General features: G+C 39.8%; 1 protein-coding gene across 2 annotated transcripts in view; it reads left to right on the top strand.

Moving 5' to 3' along the window:
* Positions 1–13,768, top strand: part of LOC129667124 (uncharacterized) — a 46,661-nt gene extending 32,893 nt beyond the window's left edge. For both annotated transcript variants that reach the window (XM_055594609.1, XM_055594610.1), the window contains exons 5-6: positions 4,960–5,121; positions 13,611–13,768. In XM_055594609.1, coding sequence (XP_055450584.1) covers positions 4,960–5,121; positions 13,611–13,742 — 294 coding nt within the window. In that variant the 3' untranslated portion in view covers positions 13,743–13,768. The remainder of the gene's footprint in view (positions 1–4,959; positions 5,122–13,610) is intronic.
* Positions 13,769–22,227: the final 8,459 nt, after the last annotated feature.

Below are 22,227 nucleotides of genomic sequence, written 5' to 3'. Positions count from 1 at the left end.
TTCTTCTTCTTCTTCTTCTTCTTCTTCTTCTTCTTCTTCTTCTTCTTCTTCTTCTTCTTCTTCTTCTTCCTCCTCCTCCTCCTCCTCCTCCTCCTCCTCCTCCTCCTCCTCCTCCTCCTCCTCCTCCTCCTCTTCTTCTTCTTAAATATATAAACCAGAAAAAAGGCCTAGGCTTCCAGGGGTGGACAGGCAATGTGCCAGGGGTTGCCACTGGACCAATGGAGGTAGGTCTAAGAGACATATCCAAGGCAATTTTTTACCATGGAAAAACAGGCTTAGGGTTCCAGAGCAAAAAGTACATGCTATTTGCCTCTTGGCAGCCAAGAAATAACAAACAGGCAAAAAGTCTTGAACTAAGTAGTTCGGATTGAACACATGCTACTGCAGGCAGTGCAGCTCTAGCCTTGGCCACAGATAAACATTTTACAATATCACCAAAAATCCGATGGTATAAAATAACTACTGGAGTGTATAGTCCTTTGTCAGCAGGTACAATAGGAACGATCATGGGGAGAAGTGGACTGACTTTCCAAGGATTTATTGTGCACCCAAAAATTATAGGTGAGGACTTCAAAGGACAAACTAAAATTATGGCCTATGTAAAAAGAGAAATGCAATTTAACAAAGGAGATAGAATTGCTCAGCTGCTACTGTTTCCCCACATCAAAGGCAAATCCACTTTAGTAGAAAACACAGGAGGGTTTGGAAAATCTGAAAAACATGTGTTCTAGCAAACAGTTGTTAATGGTCAGAGGCCAGAATTAAAGTTAGAAGTAAATTGTATTGAAATAGAAGATTTGGTGGAAAAAAGGAGCCCATGTAACTATCATTTCACAATAATCTTGGAATTCAGAATGGCCACTTCAAAAGGTTTATACGCAAATTTCTAGGAATTCCAAAGTTATCTCAGATAAAAGAAAGTATACAGTGGGTTAAATGTGTGGGATCAGAAGTTCAAAAAAAAAAAAAAAGGTAAAGCCTTCTATGGCTGAATGAATCTTTCATAACAGTAGGGTACTCAGATTAATAGTCCTGCAATCCCAGAGACAGCCCATGATGAAATAAGGAGTGACGTAGTAGATGCTCCTGGGCAAGGTATTGATATATGTCATCAAAATCAACCCCAGGCTGTGCGTTGTCCAAACACAGGACATAGCAGAGATTACGTTTCTAAATTTATAAGGGGATAGGGGATACTGAATATAGCAACAGCTCTACTCTTAAAATGGTTGACTGACAAGCCTGTGTGGCTGGAGCAATGGCCCGTAACTAAGAAAAAATTACAGGTACTGGAGCAGCTGGTACAAGGGCAGTTATAGGCTCAACATATAGATGAGTCTACAAGCCTATGGAATTCTCCTGTAGATATTATAAAAAGAAATCATAAAAACAGAGGATGTTAACAGATTTAAAAGCAGTGAATAGAGTAATCTAACCAATGAGTCTTTTACAACTTGAAATTCCCTTACCTTCTTTGTTGCCTAAGGCATGGCCCATGATCATAACTGGTTTAAAAGATTGCTTTTTTTTTTTTTTTTTTTTTTTTTTTACTATTCCTTCCATGAGCAGGATAGGGAAAGGTTTGCTTTCACAGTACGTACTTATAATAATAGTCAACCTATAAAAAGATATCAGTGGAAAGTTCTTCCACATGGAAATGTTTAACAATCCAACTTAATGTCAGCATTTTGTGCAACAACCACTAGACAATTTCTTCAATCAGTTATTTACCATTACATGATGATATTTTGTTGGCTGATTCTGACACAGACAGAGAAAATGTTTGAGGAAACACAAAGAATTCTGCCATGCTGGAGGTTACAGATAGCTCCTGAGAAACTACAGAGAGGAAATTCTATTATCTACTTGGGTTATAAAATAAGTCAGTAAAAAAATTAACCACAAAAGGTACATATCAGAAAAAAATCAGTTGCAAACTCTTAATGAATTTCAAAATTTAATGGGAGATGTTAATTGGCTACGACCTACCATTGGATTAATTACTCCAAAGGTAAGTAATTAATTTCAAATGTGAAAAGGAGGTTTGGACTTACACAGTCCAAGATGGTTCACAGTTGAAGCAGAGAAAGTTAATTCTGGTAGAAAGACTGCAAGATCCATATGTGGATTGCACAGATCCCAAATTTTTGGTATTTTGGTTATTTTACCTTCAACTCATTCTCCTATTGGGCTCATTATGGGAAGGGAAGATAGTATTATGGAATGGATTTTCTTAGCACAAAAACAAAGTAAAAAATTTAAAACTTACACAGAAAAAGCTTCTAATTTAATCATAAAGGGTAAAATAAGACTATGTCAATTGTCAGTAACAAACCCATCAGAATTCATAGTACCTTATATTAATGCTGAGATGCTGTCATTATGGATAATCAGTGAAGACTGATAAAGAGCTTGTAGTAACTTTTGAGAAATTAACAATAAATATCCCAAAAGCAAGTATCTTTAGTTTATAAAAAGAACTAATTGTTGTAAAGGAATGCCAGAAGAATCCTGAAGAACCTACATTCTATACTGATGCAAATAAGTGGAGAATGACAAGCCATAAGTCAGGCAAAATGATCAAAGGAATTCAAAGCCCATATACTTCAGTTAAAAAAAAAATCAGAGCTGCATGCAATTCTTATGGTATTATTAGATTTTTTTTCTGAATTTCTTAATTACTGGTTTTCAATATGCAATGTGTTTTGCATATAGAAATGCTGGATTTCTTCCTGATAATTCAGAATTAACTTGTTATTTATGCAACTGCAACAGGCAATCAGAAATAGAAACTATCCATTGTATATTACCCATATTCAGATTCATACAGGCTTACTAGGTCCATTCGCACAAGGAAATGAATAAACTGACCAATTCTTAATAGAAAATGTGTTAGAAGCCTCAAATTTTCATGAACACACCTTGTTAACAGAAGTTTAAAGAAAAAATTTTCTGTCACTTGACAAAAAGCCAAAGAAATTATAAGAAAATGTCCTACTTATTCTTTATATAACCAAACTCCATTACCCACCAGAAATAACCGTAGGGCTACCAAAAAATGAAATCTGTCAGATGTGTTTCATTTTGCAGAATTTTAAAAACATGGTGTAAATTTGTACACCATGCCATTGACATGTATTCAGGGTTTTAATGAGCAACTACTTTGAGTTCTGAAAAGGCTGATTCTGTAATCACACATTTACTAAAAATGATGCTTATTATGGGAATGCCTGTACGAATTAAAATGTATAATGCCCCCACATATGTATCTAGCAAGATGAAGCAATTTTTTGCATATTATAATATAAACCACACTGTGGGTATACCACACAAATCTACAGGACATGCAGTTTTAGAAATAGCTAATTGCACCTTAAAAGAAATGCTTATAAAACAAAAAGGCAGAATAAAGATCCCAGGGATAGAATAAAGAATGCTCTGTTAGCCTTAATTTTTTGAATGTTAATGAGAAAGGAACAGCAACCAAGAGACACTGAGTTGTAGAAAAACTGTGGAATTAAATCAGTCTATATACTATAAGGGTGTGTTAGCATTAAAAGCTTTGCATTGGGGATTCAGATTTGTTTATATTTCCACAGCAAATGGAAAGCTATGATACCATCAAAAGTTATAAAGATTAGAATTGAGCAAGAGAGGTCTTTTGAAAACCTTGGTCACTGACCCAAAAAGTGCTTAGTTCATTGAAATGTCTGTTTATAATTTTCCATTATACCCAGCACAATTAATGGCTTAAAACAGAAGAGAGGAAATGTAGTGAGAATTTTGGAATTTTGTTTTTTTTTAAAAAAAAACACAAACATTATATGAATGTTTTTGTTTTAATCCCGGGTTTGGATGTGGGGCTGCTTCACAGCAGCTGACTGTGATTTGTCCAGTGCTCTAGCAGGGGCATGATTTTGCCAGCCGCAGCTAGCTTCTGTGGTTGTGTGATGTTTGGAATTTTGGAACTTTTTAGAAGGTAGATAAATGCTAGCGCCCCACTAGGTGAGGTGGGTTGTTGTTGTTTGATGGTGGGCATTGTTTGCTGTTCTCTGCTGTTGGTCACTGTTGGTCATGTCTTGTCAATTAGTCATGCACAAAGAAATAACAACAAGAAGAAATTAGATGTCCTGATGGCAAAGATCAAAAACTTGCCCCCAGGAGCTGGACACCTGTAATCAGCAGGAAGTGGTCTGCTGATAACGTCACCCCCTTTCCAACCTCTGACTTTATTCAGGTCAGATCGAGTGTTAGGGGGTTGAACTGGGGGAGAAGGGTGGAAGAAAGAAGAACCCACAAAATAATAAAAGACCAGTTACAGAGGTTTGTGGGGCAGGCTGGTCAGTCTGTCCTTGTGCCTCTCCATCCCAGGAATCTGGAGTGGAATTTTGGTCATACCTTCATATGTATCTTCCAGGAAGCTGGGCAAAAAGAGAAAGATAACAAGAAACCAGTCAAGGAATTAAGGTCCACAACAGTAACGGCATTTCTGCTCTTCAGCCAGATCAGAAGACATTTCCAGCTTCTATTCAAGGACAGGAAGTGAGCTCCCTGCACCTAAAACTGGCTGACAGTTTCTATCCTGTTCACATCAGTGTAAACTGGACTCTGGCCTATCACCTGTAACAAATGTTCCACTATGTGTAGGCTGTTGATAGTAAAAGAGACTGTGCTGTGTGGCAACAAGGGAGCAGTCAGGAAGCTGTACCTTACAGTGAACATGAAATGTCTCCAAAAGTAAAGTCTCTGTTTAGAATGATTAAATAAATCATTAAAAGAAAATCACCCAATCCTCATTGATACATTGGTGGGACTCTCTCCCCTCATCTGTTTTTCTGTTTTGCAAGACTAGGACAATTTGTGGCTCAGTTGATTCCTTAGAAAAGTGAGATATGCCCTTGACAATACTGTGTTTCACTAATACAAACGAAGTTGTTGTTCTATTTCGTTTCTATACAGGTGGAATACAATAAAAGTCAAAGTAACAGCACAATGTCTACAGTGAAGAGTCAGGTGACTGACGTAAAAAATACTATGTTGAGAAACATGGACACAGTTTTAGAAAGAGAGACAGAAGCACTGAGGATAATTACTGAAGGAGCAGATGGTCCCCAGGCAACTGTAAGTAATCTGTGTGCATGCTGACCTCCAGAAAACAGAGGCACAGCATTGCTGCCCTGGAGATAGCCCATTCTATGTGAAAACACACAAGGCTGTTGTGAGATAACACTTTGTAGCCAAAGACAAGGAAAGGGAAATGTAATAGAAATATTAAAGAATAATTTCACTGGACACAGTGGTGCACACCTGTAATGCCAGCACCCAGGGAGGCAGAGGCAGGCAGATCTCTGTGAGTTTGAGGCCAGCATGGTCTACAAAGTGAGTCCAGGACAGCCAAGGCTAGACAGAGAAACCCTGTCTTGAGAAAAGAAGGAGGAGGGGGAGGAAGAAGAATTATTTCAGAGCTGCTGGCTCACAGGCAAAGGTACTTGCTATGAAGTCTGACCTCTTGAGTTCCATCTTCACAACAAAAAAGAGTGAAGGAAAAGATGCAAGTCCAGCAAGCTTTCCCAACTCCTACACTGGCCCTGTGGCCTGTGGGCACACAGTCACATACACATGCATGCACGCAAAATAAGCAACCTGTGAAAAAGAGTAATTGGATAGCAAATGACACGCAAGGATTATTATTCACTTTTAGGTGTGATAATCATCATGTATTATGGTTTTAAAAGTCATTTAGAAAGATTCATACTACAACATTGATGGCTAAAATTGTATCGTTTGCATCAGGATAACGGAAGGGGGAAGCAGAACGGGTGGTGAATGAAGCAGAGCTGATGGCGCTCATAACTGCTAACGCTGGTGCTGAGTGCTCATAATTTCATCCTGTCAACTTTCACTTGTCTCCCAAACTTAAACAAATACTTTGGGAACTAATCTGGACAGTTGCCTTCCAGCATTTTCTACTAATTTTCACTCATCTTTTCTGGAATGTAGCCACCATGAAAAAAATCAAAGTTCACACATTGAGTTCTGATGATTAACACCAGTTTTTTCCCTTCATCCATTTATTTTTCACATCAGAATTTTTTTAAAATTTTTATTTATTGTGTGCGGGTGGGGGTGGACATATCCACCAATGTGGCCAGGCGACAACTTCCTGCGTCATCTCTCTCCTTTCCACCGTGTGGATTCCAGGGACTTGCCATCAAGCGCCATTCTCAGCTAGCATGCTGGAGTGGCTGGTTTGGCCACAGAGACAGCCTCAGCCTAGCCTCTGGGTCGTTTTTGGTTGTTTTGTTGTGGGTTTTTTTTTTTTTTTTGGATTTTGTTTTTGTCTTTGGCTGCTTTCACACTGAAATGACAGCTTGAGTAGCAGAGGCCATGTGGCTTGGACCTTCATCAGGACACATTTTCATGTAACCACGCTCCAGTGCAAGTGCCCTTGATGCACTGGAGAGTCTGTAAGCACAATCAGGATGTGAACGTGCCTTTTACTAGGTCATTTTTGATGGCAGCTACCCCGACTCTTGCCCCAGTGAACAATGAGTCCGTTCTGTGCTCCTGCAGTTTTGAACTGTGACACAAAGTTGAGCTCTGTAGTCAGTCTTGTCAGCAAGCACCTTTGCCCAGTGAGCCAGCTAATAGGCCCCAGTGATTTTTTTTTTTTTATTTTATACTAATGAAATCTAATTTACCTATTCCTTTCCAACCTGGTTTTGAAGTTCAGCCCTTTTTCTGAAATATGTCCATTTAACCTCTTACAGCACATCATTACTGTTTTTTATAAGTACAGTCTTCTTGTCCTCTGTCGCTGTCTCCATCCTCCTCCCCTGACCCCTCTACCCCAGGAGCCTTCTTCCACCTTTGTGTCACCGCTGATCTTTTGCTGTTCTCCATTCTGAGTTTTATGTATTGTGAGCAGTATTGTTTTAAATACCATGTCTCACAAAAATAAATAAACAAGTAAAATATTACTAAGAATACATTTAAATATATGCATAAATTATATATACAGTTTTAGAATAATGCAACATAATTATAATAAAGTATACATAGAAACAAAGTTAAAACATAATAAAGGTGAAATAAAATGTTAAACAAATTTTAAGAGAAAAAACTACTCAAAAATAATGCATTTATTGATAATGTGATTAATATTACAGCAAATTAAATATTACTATTTTTACTTCTAAATAAGCAGGCAGAATACTCAGATTAGAAGCATATATGTATATATTCTCATCATATTGTATGTGTCTATATTTTTTCTTACATTAGTCAGGAACAACATAGGAATGGCAATATCTAAAATAGTCATTTCATCCCTAATGGAATGAACACTGAAACACTTCCCAGTCGACTGTTGATTTTATATTCAGATTTTGGTCCAATCCATTTATCAGTTTATGATAGTTCCTCTCCACTCCTATTTATTTGATAGAAATTTTATCACAAATAGTGATATCAAATGCCTTTTCTACATTGATAATGTTTCTTCTTTAATCTAATAACATGATAAAATACTGTTTGGATTCAGTGTACTTGGTTGGATGCCTTGTAAGATTAAACATTTTATAATTTAGTGGTTATTGTCTTCAAAGACTACATCTAATCATGTATATAAACTATTTATAAAATGCCATGTGGTATATTTCCATATTGTTTGGTCTGTACTCTGCCCATTGGTGGTTATATGTTTTACTCCTAACCTTTTGTGACTGTAACTAGCTGGAAGCAAATGGCTTAATACTTAATCAGATCTCTGCCACAGATTAGAATTTTTTAATAATTTGTATGTATGTGTGTACACAGAGAAGCCAGAAGAGGCCTTCACCTGTGCTTCTTTATCACTCTCCTCCTGTTCCTTTGAGGCAGGGTCTCTCTGAACCGGGGGCTCACCTTTTCTCAGGAATTCTGGAAGCCAGCGAGCCCCAGTGATCCTGTCTGCACCCTTACCCCTCAGAGCTGGCCGTTACGTGGGGTGTGCTGGACATGGGTGGTGGGTGATTGTGCAGTGCAGCCAATGCCCTGAGCCTCCAAAATAGTATTCTCAGACGAAGGTGAAATGCACTTAAGATTAGCATTTTGACGTAGTTGAAGGACAGTACATGTATAGTGCTGTCTACCTGTCATCTCTATCTAGTTCCAGAACATTTTCACCTCCCCTAAAAGGAAATCTCACCACTTAGTCACCCCCCAGCCCAAAGGAGACTACCTTCTGTCTCCATGGGCCTACACATATCCTAAACTTTTGTATTTGTCTTTTTACTGTTGTGGATTTGAATTTTATCTATGTTGAAGCATGAATAACTTCTTCACTACTGTTTTTCTTACTGAAAAATATTCCATTATCTTAACATTCCATTTACCCCAATTTGCTTATCCATTAATGAAACTGATAAACATTTGGTACTTTTTAAGGTTTTATTTATGCGTGTTCTATAAACATGTATGCCTGCATGCTGGAAGAGGGCAACAGATTCCAGGATAAATGATTGTGAGCCACCATGTGGTTGCTGGGAATTGAACTCAGGACATCTGGAGGAACAGACAATGCTCTTTTCCGCTGAGCCATCTCTTCAGCCCAATTTGGAACTTTCTTTGTGTTGTTTTATTTGGTGGTGCTGGAATCAAATCCAACGCCTTGTATATGATAGGCAAACACAGTACCATTGCATTATATCTGCAGCTCTTGGTTTTTTCAAGACATGGTCTACATAGCTCAGGCTGGCCTCATGCTTAACACTCTTCCTGACTCAGTCTCCCAATTGCTAAGAGTATAATCATATGACATTGCACCCTCTATTGTGAATAATAAAACTACAAAGTTTACATACAGGCTCATTTTTAATGCATTTATTTATATGCATGTGTGTGTGCACATGCATGCCTGTGTACCCATGCATGCGTGAGTGTGCGCGTATTCGTGCACGTGTGTGTATGCTCCTTCTGTCATACGGGCTCTGGGAATCTAATCCATGTTGCCAGACTTGGTGGCAAGCACCTTCACCTTCTGAACCCTCTTGCTGGCCCCACAGGTTCATTTTTTACAGGACTTCATTCAAAATTGAAAACAGTATTCAAATTACCTTTTTAAAGCAGGAGCTCTCTATGTGGCCCTGTCTGTCCAGAAACTTGCTCTGTAGGCCAGGCTGTCCTCAAACTCACAGATATGTCTGCCTGCCTCCAGAGTGCTGGGATTAAAGGCATGCATTACCACACCTGGCTCCCAAATCGTTTTTTCATATACATGGAAATCAAATTGCTGGGTCCTGTGGTTACTGTTTAACAAACAAAGGAACTGCCCAACCATTTGCCACAGTAACTGAATCATCTCACCCTCCAACCATATTACTTTCAATATTTGCTTCCTGTTATTATTCCTGGTGTTGCTACTATATTGACTGTGGTGCCTCACTGGGTTATTATTTCAAATTTCCTTAATGACTACGGTGTCAAGTGCCTCCTTGTGGACTTGCTATCCTCTTGTGTGTCAAGTTTTTTGTTTGGAATCACATTGTTTTTGAGGCACGGTAGACTTAACGTGCATGTTTAATTCATTGGCCTTCAGTCTTCTTTCCTATTGTTTGGGCCAGAAAGTCAAAATCTTATCCAGTGTTTCGATGCTCCTCAAAGGGGTGTATCCGAAAGGAGTACAGACATATTTTACAACGAGGAAGGAAAATATCAGCAATAGAGAAAGTAGCTGATGAAACAGCAAAAGGCAGTCAGAAAGAAAGGACGCAAACTCTAGGTGGAGGGAGTTCAGCCTAGAGAAATGGGAGGTGTGTAGTGAGAATTCTGGAATTTTGGTTTCTTCAAAGACAGAGAAATATTACATGTTTATTTGTTTGTTTGTTTAAATCCCAGGTGTGAGGATATGGGACTGCTTTGAAGCAGCTGACTATGATTTGCCAAGTGGTTGGCAGAGGTGTGGTTTTGCCAGATGCAGATAGTTTATGAGGGTACATAAATGCTAGGACCCTGAGAAGCAGAGTTGGTAGTTGGTCATTCAGAGAGGTTGTTTGCGATTTGTAAATAGCTGTGCTCAAAGAAGAAACAAAAGAAAAGAAATTAGATTCAGCGATCTCTCTCTCCCCCCCTCTCCATCTTTCTCTTTTATCTAGTGATAGGGTTGAAACCAGGGAGTTAAAGGTAGCAAAAGGAACCCACAACATAGCAAAGACTAGCTACAGAGGTGGAGTCCAAGAGCAGAAGAAGGAGGATGAATGGCCCTATTCCTTATCATCTGTACTTGCAAAGCTGCCACCAGTTGCTGACTGTAATCAGCACCCACAAAGCATAACCGCTGTTCTAGTTTCCATCCTTTTCTTCTACTGGGACATTCTCAATTGGCACTTGGTGTTCAAAGTTGTCACAGATGATTTTAGGAAACGATTGCCCTCTGTGGGTCTTCATCTCACCTGTGCATTATGCCTATATGCTTTTAAAGTACTGTAACGAGTACAGCTCATCTTTAAAAGCATTTTATTTTTCTTAATTATGTGTTTTGTGTGCAGTGTCTGCACATGAGTGCAGGTTCCCAAGGAGGCCACAAGAGGGGGTCAGATAACCCTGGAGTCACAGGTATTTGTGTGCTGCCTAATATGGGTGCTGGGATTCAAACTTGGGCCCTCTGCAAAGACAGTGTGTGCTCTTAACCACTAAGCCATCAGTCCAGTCCATGCTGTCTCATCTCACACCATTTCAGTGTTAGAGAACCAGTAGCCGGCATAGCAGTGTGCCTCAGAAGATAGAAGGGAAAAAAAAAAAAAATTACCTAAGAGAATGTAGAGACTGCCTGTATCTTAATATTTTCCTAACCTTTGTGGAGTCATGCAATTTGAGGTTTGAATTCTAGCCCCATCACTTACTATAAAATCTTAAGTAACTAAAACCTCTGCCTCATTTTCTGCACCACTATAAAACAGGAATACTTGGGGGATTATCCAGTATGGTGGTGTGGATAGGTATAGCCCCCCTATACCTATTTCAATGCTTGGCCATAGGGCATGGCACCATTGGGAGGTGTGGCCTTGTTGGAGTAGGTGTGGCCTTGTTGAAGGAAGTGTGGTCTCCTCTGCTCAAGCTCTGCCCAGTGTGGCACCCTGTCTCTTTCTGATATGCTGCCTGCAGATCAAGATGTAGAACTCTCAGCATCTTATCCAACACCATGTCTGCCTGCACGCTGCCATGCTTCCCACCATGACAATAATGGACTAAACCTCTGAAACTGTAAGCCAGCTCCAAATAAATGTTTTCCTTTTAAAGAGTTGCCATGGTCATGACGTCTCTTCAGAGCAATAAAACCTAACTAATACATTGAGTAAACCTTAGTATAAAAACACATATGAAGCTGTGCATGGCGGCGCACACTTTTAATCCCAGTTTTTAATCTCAGGAGATGGAAACAGAGGCAGGCAGATCTCTGTGAGTGCGAGGCCAGCCTGGTCTACAAAGCAAGTCCAGGACAGCCAGGCCTTGATAGACAGAGAAACCATGTCTCGAAAAACCACACACACACACACACACACACACACACACACACACACACACACGAAGCACATTGTGTAGCTCTTACATCTTAGTACCCAATAAATTCTAATACACTGAAAAGTGACTAGTCACCTGGCTTCTCCACAGCGGATGCTTAGAAATAACCATGTTATTTATTTATCTTGGTACATAAGCCTGGGCTCTCTCTCATAACCAGTCTTACATTAGAAATATGAGGCTGTGGCTAGAGAGATGGCTCAGTGGCTAAGAGTATTTGTTGCTTTTGCTGAGAAACTAACCATGATTCCTAGCACCCAGTGGTGGCTCAAAACCATATGCAACCATAAGTTCTAGGGTATCTGCCACCTTCTTTCTGACTTCTGAGGGCCCCCAGGCACACATGTGGTATTTAGACATGCGGACAAAACATGCACATGCATAAAATAAATCTAAAAAACAAATTTCAAAGAAAAATAACTAAAGAGCATGTGAGGTCAGGGCTAGAAAAATGGCCCAGAAGTTAAAAACACTTAATTTCAAAAAGACCCAGGTTCATTCTTAGCACCCACATGGCAGCTTTCAACCATCTCTAACTCCAGTTCCAGGGGATCCAATGTCCTTCTCTGGGATCCACAGGTACTACACTTACAGTGATACACAAACATGCATGCAAACCACCCATCCACGTTAAACAAATATATATATTTTAAATGCCACATATCTATGATAAAGCACTGAGCATAATTCACATCTGTATTTCTAGATCTCTGATCACCTTACCTGGCAGAAACAAGGAAGAAAATTCTTGGTTTTGGCTCACAGCTCTAGTTCAGGAGTGAATTGTGGAACAGTTCAGTTCAGTGACGTGTGGGAAAGAGAGCCAGCAGCAGAAGCTGGTATAATCTCCAAAAGGCTCTCCTCTGAGCACCTTCCAGTAGTGCTGCCACTCCCGAAGACCCCCACCCCCACGCTTACCGGTAGCACCAGTAGCTGAGGAACAGCATGAGTGTGTGGAGGACATTATAGACTCAAATTCCAACAATATCCAACTAGATATGAAAATGGCTAGTGAACAACAAAATTCTCAGAAGGCAGTCATCTCTGATGTGCTGCAGTCACTTAGTTAATCGATACAGCCTATGGAACTGCACAGCAAATATTATTGCCCCCATTTAAACTGTCATTAATTCAATAAATACTTAGTTTACTGTATGCCCTGCGCTGTCCCACACTGAGAATATAAAATGAAACAAAACAGGCAAGAATGCATGCCATACTTCTTTCTCTTGGTCGTTTGTGTGTTTGAGACATGGTTTCTCTGTATAGCCTTGGCTGTCCTGTACTCACTTTTGTAGATCAGGCTGGCCTTGGCCTCACAGAGATCCTCCTGCCTCTGCTTTCCTGAGTGCTGGGATTACAGGCATGTGCCACCATGCCTGGCTTAAAGGGTCTTTTTTTTTGGGGGGGGGGGGGGGAGTTCAAGACAGGGTTTCTCTGTAGCCTTGGCTGTCCTGGACTGGCATTGTAGACCAGGCTGGCCTCTAACTCACAGATCTGCCTGCCTCTGCCTCCCAAGTGCAGGGACTACAGACAAGCATCACTTTATTTTATCTAACACCATATGACTGATTAACTGCATTAACTTACTGATTAACTGGAAAATAATTGAGAACAAGAGGGCTCTTCTCAATTCTCAGCAGTTGAAAGTGTTTGCAGCTCTTCCAGAAGACCCAAGTTTGGGTCCCAGAGCTCCCTGTAACTTCAGCTCTAGGGAATTCAACGGCACACACAGACAATAAATCTTTAAGAACTGAGGCAAGATGTGTAGGACAGAAATGTGGTAGAACTTAGACTGGATTATAAGGTAATTCAGTAAAACCACAAAGAAGACGGAAGATGAGAAAACTTGTTCAAGGTCCGAGCCGTGATAAAGTCACAGCTCAGCACAGGCAACTAGAACTGTGGCACTTCCCTTTCCCGACTTACTGGGTCCTACTGACTCTTCTTGGAATTGGCTAACACTAAACTAAATCGATTCTCTCAGATGCTTTTCATCAGTTTAAGTTCAGAAATAGAAAATTCTAAGTTCGTGTTTATTTTTATTTCAGGCAGAAGAATTTGAAAACACAAGGAAGATTCCCAAGATATGGTGGAAATGCTTCAAGATTATAATTACCACCTTTGCAATTCTCCTGTCAATCATTATCATTCTTTTAAGTACACATGTAATACCCACCTGACCAATAAAGTGTTACATGGAATTACAGAGTTCTGCACACAGTAGCTATGAGCTCTCTTAGTGGTGGAGATGGAGAAGAGGATAGTTTCCTGGCCCTTCAGCATCCTCTGACTCTTCTGTTTCTGTACCTCTGTCTCCCTAACACTGCTTCATTACTGCTGCCCTTCCTCCTTAGCCTCCCTCACCCGGAAGATTGAGTGATGGGATGCATGTTAACCCGAGCATTCAGGAGGCTGAGGTGGGCAGATCTGAGATCAAGGCCAGCTCACCTACTTACCAAGTCCAGGCTGGCCAACCTGTATATACCAAGATCCTAGCTCAAAACAAAAGACAAACAGCATGGAGACTCATGCCTATAATCCTAGCACTGAAGCAGGAGGACCACTGTGAGCTCAAGGCTATACCCTAAGTGGCATAGTGTTTTCCAGGGCAAATCTGAGCTTACTTACAATGTGGGAACATGTTTCAAAAGTAAAATCTTTAAAAAAGCGCAAACCCTGAGATTACATTACTGAAGCTCAACTCAGCTGTGCTACCTGTGGTGACCGATGTGTCTTGGGACACTTTATACCATGTCCTGTTCCTCACCTGGGAGCTGATATGTATGAATAGTCGTGTTTCCTACATGGTAAATGTCATCTAAGTCTTTTCTGTTAATAGTGGGTTACTGAATTAATGCATTAACTCAGATAATCATACTGAAATCCACAATTAACCCCATAATACCCTTAGAAATGAGAATTTTAACATGTGCATACAGTTTCATCTTTATTTGAAATGAAAATTCAAACCATTGTGTTTTATAGGAGGCAATTCCTTATGTAAGGACCCAAAAAATACTAAGCCAGATTCTCTTACAGGCCACAGGCTTTGTCCTGGCTTACAACCCAGAGAGCCCTATGGTGTTGCTTAAAGGACGTCTTACCCAGGAACTTCAAGTCACTAAGACTTGTTGACAATCAGAGCATCCAGCTCTACTCAGCAACTTATTCGCAAGGGGCTTGAGTGGTGTCCTCCAAATGGAAACCAAAGTCCTTTTCCTTTAACTTTTGTTCACTGTGTATCTGTGTGTGTGTACATACCAGTGTCTATGAAGTTGGTCAAGCGGTGGCTTTGAGTGCTGGTTCTCTCCTCCCACCAGACATTCCAGGGACTCAGGTTATCAAAGCTGGCAGCAAGCACCCCTCCCCGCTCAGCCATGTCACCAACTCAAGGTCTTAAAAGTCGTTTAATTTCATGCATGTAACTACAGCTCTTAGAAGCCTGGGAAAAATCTGTTATTTTAGGTCAACCTAGGCAGCATAGTGTCGCAAAGAAAATTTAAAAAGAAAAAGGAAAAAGAGAAGTAAGCCAGGCATGGTATAATATTCTCTTAGTCCCAGCATTTAGGAGGCAGAGGTAGGCAAGCTCTGAGCTGGAGGGACAGTGGGTTCCATGCCAGCCAGGGCTAAAGAAAAAAAAAAAAAAACCTAATTAAAATGGCACAGTGACAGGGAACCAGGCCAGCTGACTTTAAAGAACTGTGGGAATGAGCAGTGGCCGGCACTTCCAACAGGTGCCTTGCTTGTTTCTCCCTTCAGCTAGAAAAGCACATTCCATTCACAGTATGTAATCCTTGACAGTTCACATACCCAGGGGAAAGTGTGCTGCTCAGTGCTGCCTCTCATACATAGTAATGGCTGGGGTTGCAGTACATCACTGAGTTGTACTGTGACAGTAATGTGCTTTAAACATAGTATCAGGTAAAGACTATAGGTCACTGCTAGGCACACAGAAGCTATTACGTGTACTTTTATTTTAGATGAAAAAGAAATGCAGACCTAAAGATCTACTCAAGATCATACAGCTTGAAAGTTATTTCCTGAATCAAGCATTCACTGGCATAGAACCACAAGACCCATTTGAATTATGAGTGTTCTCTATGACCCCTTAATTGTGGGTCAGATAGGACAATTCAGTAAGGTTTGTTGCCTGACACGTTGTTTATAGGTGAAAGAATTTGAATAGTAACAAAAATTGCCAGGCTTAGTTCAAACTCCTGTAATCCCAGTACTCTGGGAGGCAGAGGCAGGTGGGTATCTGTGAATTTGAGGCCAGCCTGGTCTACAAAGTTAGTCCAGGACAGAAACACAGAGAAATCCTGTCTCAAAAAACTAAAAAAGAAAAAAATACTGTCACATATATCACAGACATTATTTTTGAAGTCATACAAAACTGGCCAATTACAATTCTGTAAATATAACATGTATTCTAATAGCACATATTAGCATAATTATTGCTAGAAAGTTAAGCACCTAACCTAGTTCCCTCACTTTACATATAAGAAAGCCAAGAACCAAAAGCCTCAAGGAATGGTGAGTCTTTTAGGAGGTGGGGTTAGGGAACAAACCAAGGGCCTTGCACATACCAGGCAAATGCTGTCCCCAGGCTACAGCCTGTCTTGAATTTTGAGGTCTTTAAGCTCATCTTCATTATCACCCTGGTCCCAAGCTGAAGGAGTGTCAATGCTTCATTTCCTATACAATCAGGCAGAATTTAAGGATTTTTCAAGACAATGTGAATGTATGAGTTGAAGAAAACTGCCTAAAGAAAGCATTGCTTAGAAATGACTCACTCTCTGGTTTCTGGGCTTAAGACTGCCAGAAGAAACCTTAGCAGAAACAAGTATCAGGGCATCACAGACCTCCTTCACTTACGTTCTCAAGCTGGCTGTGGCCCTGCTTTGCACCAATCAGCTTGGAGGCATTAGCACAGAGAAATCATGTCAGAAACAGGATGATGCCTGTACATACAAGTTGCTGTATATAATCCTAAGAAAAGCTTGCATTAGGATTTCCTTAATTTCCCTTAAGGGAAGTAGAAAAATGGCATAAACGGCACCTATAAATACTACATAACAGAAAATAAATTCAAGGAATGACCAAGACAGGCACACATCACTACATCATGAGTTACAAAGGAGTTGGGACTTGACTCCTACAAGCTCTATTTGTATCAACATTCAAAAGCAGTCAGCAGTGACAAATTAATTCAGCACACAGTCTGCTGGTAATTAGACTCTTAATCTTCCCAACAACTCTGAGACCATTTCCATTGTCCATCCAGGAAGACCGAAGCCCAAGTTGTCAGAGTCCCTGGAAGGAAACTAATGACGGAATGCTGCTGGAGATATACAGTAGGCCTTCAGTCTACAACATGGCCCAACTTTTGGTTTTTATTTCTGATATCCCAAGGTGCATTTCTTTGCTCCCCTATTGCCCTCTGCAGCTCTAGCCTGAATACCAACTTCTCAACTCCCAGTACTACAGCCACTTGAGTATCAGTGCAAGCACCTCAGATTTTAGATTCCCTAACTAAACTCTTACTTTCCTTTCCACACAAATCTACTTGATTCTACTTATTTCTAGTTTCAGTACACACAATTTCAGCTAGCCAGTAATCTGAAACCATAAAAACCTTCAGCTCTTCTTTCCAATTCAATCAGCCACATTCCAAGACTTCTTTACCCATGTTCTGTAAGTTTCATAATTCAGAGAATCCCGGAACTACAGAAACAAAAGTGGAGTTCCTTCAGTGCCCAAAGGCCCTTGTCCTGTTTGTGTGGCACCAACTATACATTCTATTCCTCTATTCTGTACGCAGAGGCACTTACTTAACATCAGCCACTCATAAACTTTCTCACTCATAAACTTCATAGATATACACAAGAAAAGTGAAGCTTCATTCCCAAGCCTCAGCATTACAATCAGAAATCTGGAGTTTTACTATGCAGCCCTAGCTGGCCTGGAACTCAGGTTATCTGCCTCTGCCACCCAAAATGGGATTAAAACAATGGCTCTCACACTGTGGGTCAAGACCCCTTTGGGGGCGAACTGGCCTTTTCACAGTTGTCTATCAGGTATTTACATTATGATTCATAGTAGTAGCAAAATTAGTCACTAGGTAGCAAAAAATTTTAATGGTTGGGGTAAACATGAGGAACTGTAGGCTGCAGCATTAGGAAGGTTGTTAAAGGAACATGACAGAAATATTAACAGGTACCTGGACTCCACCTCTGAAGATACTCCAAACATTCTGGGATGGAACCCGAGTGTTTCATCGTGAGGCAGAGAAATGCTAACTTTAAAGAATGTAAATATGCCTCAGTTATGTCCATAGGCAAGGAAGTTACTATAATTTTATAGCCAGAAAAAAATGGATGTCCAGAGTTTAATTTAGCCAACATCAGTAAGGCAAACAACAGGACCTGCACACAATTCCCATTCAATGTGTTAAACAGGAAGCTTGACAATCCAGAGCCATACTCAATAAAAACTCACAAGCCTCTAGAGAGGTTCATGTGTGAATTATGGCAAAACCTATCTGACTTTTTTTTTTTTTTAAGAAAAGGCTAGTTTCCAGGCATGGTGGCACAAACCTGTAATCCCAGCACTCAGGGAGGCAGATTGCTGTGAGTTTGAGGTCAGCCTGGTTTACAAACCAAGACCAGGACAGCCAAGGATACACAGAGAAACCCAGTATTAAAAAAAAAAAAAAAAAAAAAAAAAAAAGAAGGAAGGAAGGAAGGGAGAAAGGAAAAAAGAAAAGGCTAGTTTCAAACAGGTCATTTGTTAAGACTTGCAAAGTGGCTTGGCAAGGCCAACACACTAACCCACACTCCTGTAAACACATTGGACTAATGGTACATGCCTGCAATCCCAATGCTTGGGAGAGGCTGAGGCAGAGCATGCCAGTGTTTAGGCCATCATGGTAAACAATTCCAGGCCAGCTACGAATACAAAGCAAGTCTCAAAAAAGTAAAACACAAGACACAAAAAGGAAATGGGAAGTACCATTTTGCCTCCTGAATTTACCACTACTGAGACAACCTTGGCCAATATTGCTGCCATTAAGCATCTAATCAAATTTCCTGTTTTCCAAAAATAGAAGCCAAAGAGCAAAAACCCTCAATACAAAATCTCACCACTCTCATAACCTTCCTCATGAGTGTTCTGGGAAAAACTAAAACCCTTGTCTATCAAATTCATTGATTCTTCAATGTATAATATTTTTTGACTCCTTGTATATAAACCCTTTTTAAAGGATCCATCATTTAAAGTTCTTATGTGATGCTTGCAGTTTCTTACCTTCTCAACTAAAGATCTTCATTTAAAGACTTTTATTTAAAGACCCAAGAGAATAGCTTAAACAGAGTGGAAAAAAGACAGTGCAAAAAAATGCATGAGTGCTATAAGAGTTTAATTGTAAAACAAAAGCACTACATTATAAACATAAGTGATCTTTCAGAAAATAAAAATTAGTGCAAATTAAAACCCCATGAAAGCTTCATCTGAAGAATCTACAAGGAAGCTTCTACAATGGAAACAGTCCCAATGAAATTTGCCTGGGAAGAGTAAGTATTGAAAATGTTAAAAGGTACAGAGAACATCTTATAATTTAAAATGAAGTCAACCAAGTACTGAAAGACATGCTGATAGGTCTTAATACATAAAACTGATTGGCAGTAGCATGCTTTATAGACCAGTGATTGTAGAAGCAATTTACAATGTTTTAGTTTATTTTACTGATTTAGCCATCTCTATTATAATACTCAAAAGGCCATCTTTCAAAACTTTTAATAAGGATTCCACTTCAATCTCATACCTGTTTTATAAAAAATGTGATTAAGCTCAGTATAACCACTCCCACTCATACAACAAAAAAAGGCAATTATGTAATTCCTTTTCTCAAGTATTTATTCAAAGCAGTTTCCATGACATGTTAAATGTCACATTCAGGTACTGGCATTAACAGATCTCTTAAGTTTCTTCCAGTATTTTTTTTCTAAAAGAAATTAAAAAGCAAGGAGGTAACCTTGCCTTCAAATTTTAGAGTGCAAACAGAATACAACCAATTCAATTACAAATATATACAAATTAACTTGGAAGCATTGTTGCCAACATTGTTTTCCAAAATAGAACTCTAAAACCTTTATCAGTGACTACCTGCATTTTTGAGAGCTTTAAAAATTCTTCCCATTGCAAGTTTACAAGCAAGTTTGGAGTGCTTGAACACCCTCACATTACACAGAATCTAATTCTGAAACAATTGTTAAGTACTTTCTTAAACTGGGGAACTGAGAAATGAGCCCAAGGCTTCCCTCCTTAGGCACATGTCCAGCCCTAATGTAATTTTCTAAGGTCTTTCCCCTGACCTTAGAAATATACCATCCTTCACCTTCCTAAATCACATAGTTCCCTGGAACCCAGAAGTCTTAATCTAAGGCTTTTGACAATGAAGGTACCACAAGACATCCTTGAGTCTAAGATGCTGAGGACAATGGAGTAAATGCCTAACCAGCCCAACTCAGCACTTGAACAGCATGACAGTTTCTGTTAGTTAATTCATAATACAATGGACGGCAACATCAGTGGTGAGAGGGTCAAGGCGCATACAGTATAAGTGTATACTGTCTGCAGAGAATTTAAGAACCACTAAGTCAGTTGTCCTCAACTATGGCCACGCACTGCTGCCATCTTGCATATTCACTAGAACGCTATCAATCATCTGAATATTTTCCTTCTATGCTAGATGTAGGATTCATGATTAAAACGTGATAAATTATGTGCCCTTGCCTGTACAGGAGATAAAAGCAAAAACTGGAAAGCTTATTATTCTAGCTTTGAGCAATGGTCTTTAATACATTAGCATAGCTAAGAACACTTGGGGGGGGGGGGCGTTTAAAATAAAAACTCCCAGGCAACACTGCCTTACAATTGATGCAGAAACAGATGGTCTACAAGACCTCTTTAAAATACATTATAATCAACCTTCCCCCAATTTACTAGATTATAAGCAATTGAGAAGAAATTATGACAACAAATTGAATTTGCAAAACTGGGTATTTAGCTGGCTAGAATCACTTTACCCAAGGAAATTCAGACAACACTTCTAAACTAAGATAAGTTAACTGCTTTAATGTGGCCAGCAGTGAATACAGATGTACCCTACATTTTCAGCCTTACCAAAATTTGGTTTAAAAAAAAAAAAAGGAAAAAAAAGCATATATGCCTTTAATCCCAGCACTCAGGAGACAGAGGCAGGCGGATCTCTGGGAGTTTGAGGCCAGCCTGGTCTACAGAGCAAGTTTCAAGAGAAACCCTTTCTGGGTGGTTAGGGTGAGGGGAGGGGGGGAAAACCCAAGTCAAAAAAGCACACATTTATAGATCAACACAGATACTCTGTTAAGACATTGGGTTCAGTCTTTCTGATTGTTATACCTCAAAATCCTAAACACAAAATACAAAGTTAGTCTAAAGAAAAACATTCTAAAAAGCGTAAAACAAGTTTTTAATATACAGAATATAGACCTGGTAAGTGGAATTTACCATCTACATAACACACTGAATTCTAACTTGGGAACAGCTTATAATGAAGCAACTGTCATGTAAGTGAGCAAAGAGTAATTAGACTGAAAAGGCCTAGCTTTGTAATACATATTTTAAAGAAAGGAAAAACAGAAACCCAGAAAAACAACTCACCTAGTAGCACATACCTAGTAAACCAAGACCCAAAACTGATTCTGGACAAGACACCTAGAAAGCTCCTTGCCTGAGGATTGACAGTACCACCACTATAAAGAACAAACACCAAAGCTACCTAACAACCTAATACCAAAGGTCTCTATACTGAACTACAATCCTAAAAGGGTAATGAGCTGTCAACATTTTAATCTACCTGCTTTATCTCCCTCAAGCTTTCCACCAACCACACACATGCACGCACACACGCGCGCGCACACACACACACACACCATTACTCTTCTGAAATTCTAAATATCAGAAATTGCAAAATGAAAACAGGGAGGGCTTCAAATAAGAGAAAACAAGCTTTACAAACTTATGAGCAAATGTAAAGAAACCGAATGTTGTCAGCATGGAAGGATCTCAAAATACCCCTAGAGTTCCCAATGGCATACGTGGTATGTCCAAGTACCAGTAGACATATGGGTAATGAAGAAAGGCCTGGTTTAAAGTCTGATGACAATATAAGACTGCCAGGTCTTCCAGGAGCCAACGGACTCTCCCATCCTGGCAAGAAACTAGTAGTCTCTGAAGCAGTTGAAATGGTTCTCTGGATATATCCATCTACCTTCTTCCCTCTTTGAGAAGACTGCAAACCCAATCTTTACCCTTCGGACAGGGTGGAGAACTCCAGTAACTCAGACCAAAGAATAAAAATTACCTATCTAGAGGTCCATTTTTAAAGTGCTCCACTCCTCAGTGTGAGCCAAGGATCACTTAGCAGCCGATGAAAATTCTGCACAGGAAGAAGTCCGAGCAACAGGATGTAAGGTAAAGCACCGTGCATGTTGTCTAAGCTGGGTTCTTGCCAATGCCCAGGTCAGCCTTGAAATGAGCTCAAGTGATCCACTTCAGCCTTCCCAGGGTTGAGATTACAGGATTATGCTATCAGTAAAAGCCTTAGAGGAGGAAAAAAGATGAAAA

This window comes from Psammomys obesus, unplaced genomic scaffold, assembly GCF_907164565.1.
Source record: "Psammomys obesus unplaced genomic scaffold, mPsaObe1.curated_primary_1811, whole genome shotgun sequence".
Taxonomy (NCBI): domain Eukaryota; kingdom Metazoa; phylum Chordata; class Mammalia; order Rodentia; family Muridae; genus Psammomys; species Psammomys obesus.
This window is presented reverse-complemented; position numbering and strand designations above follow the sequence as displayed.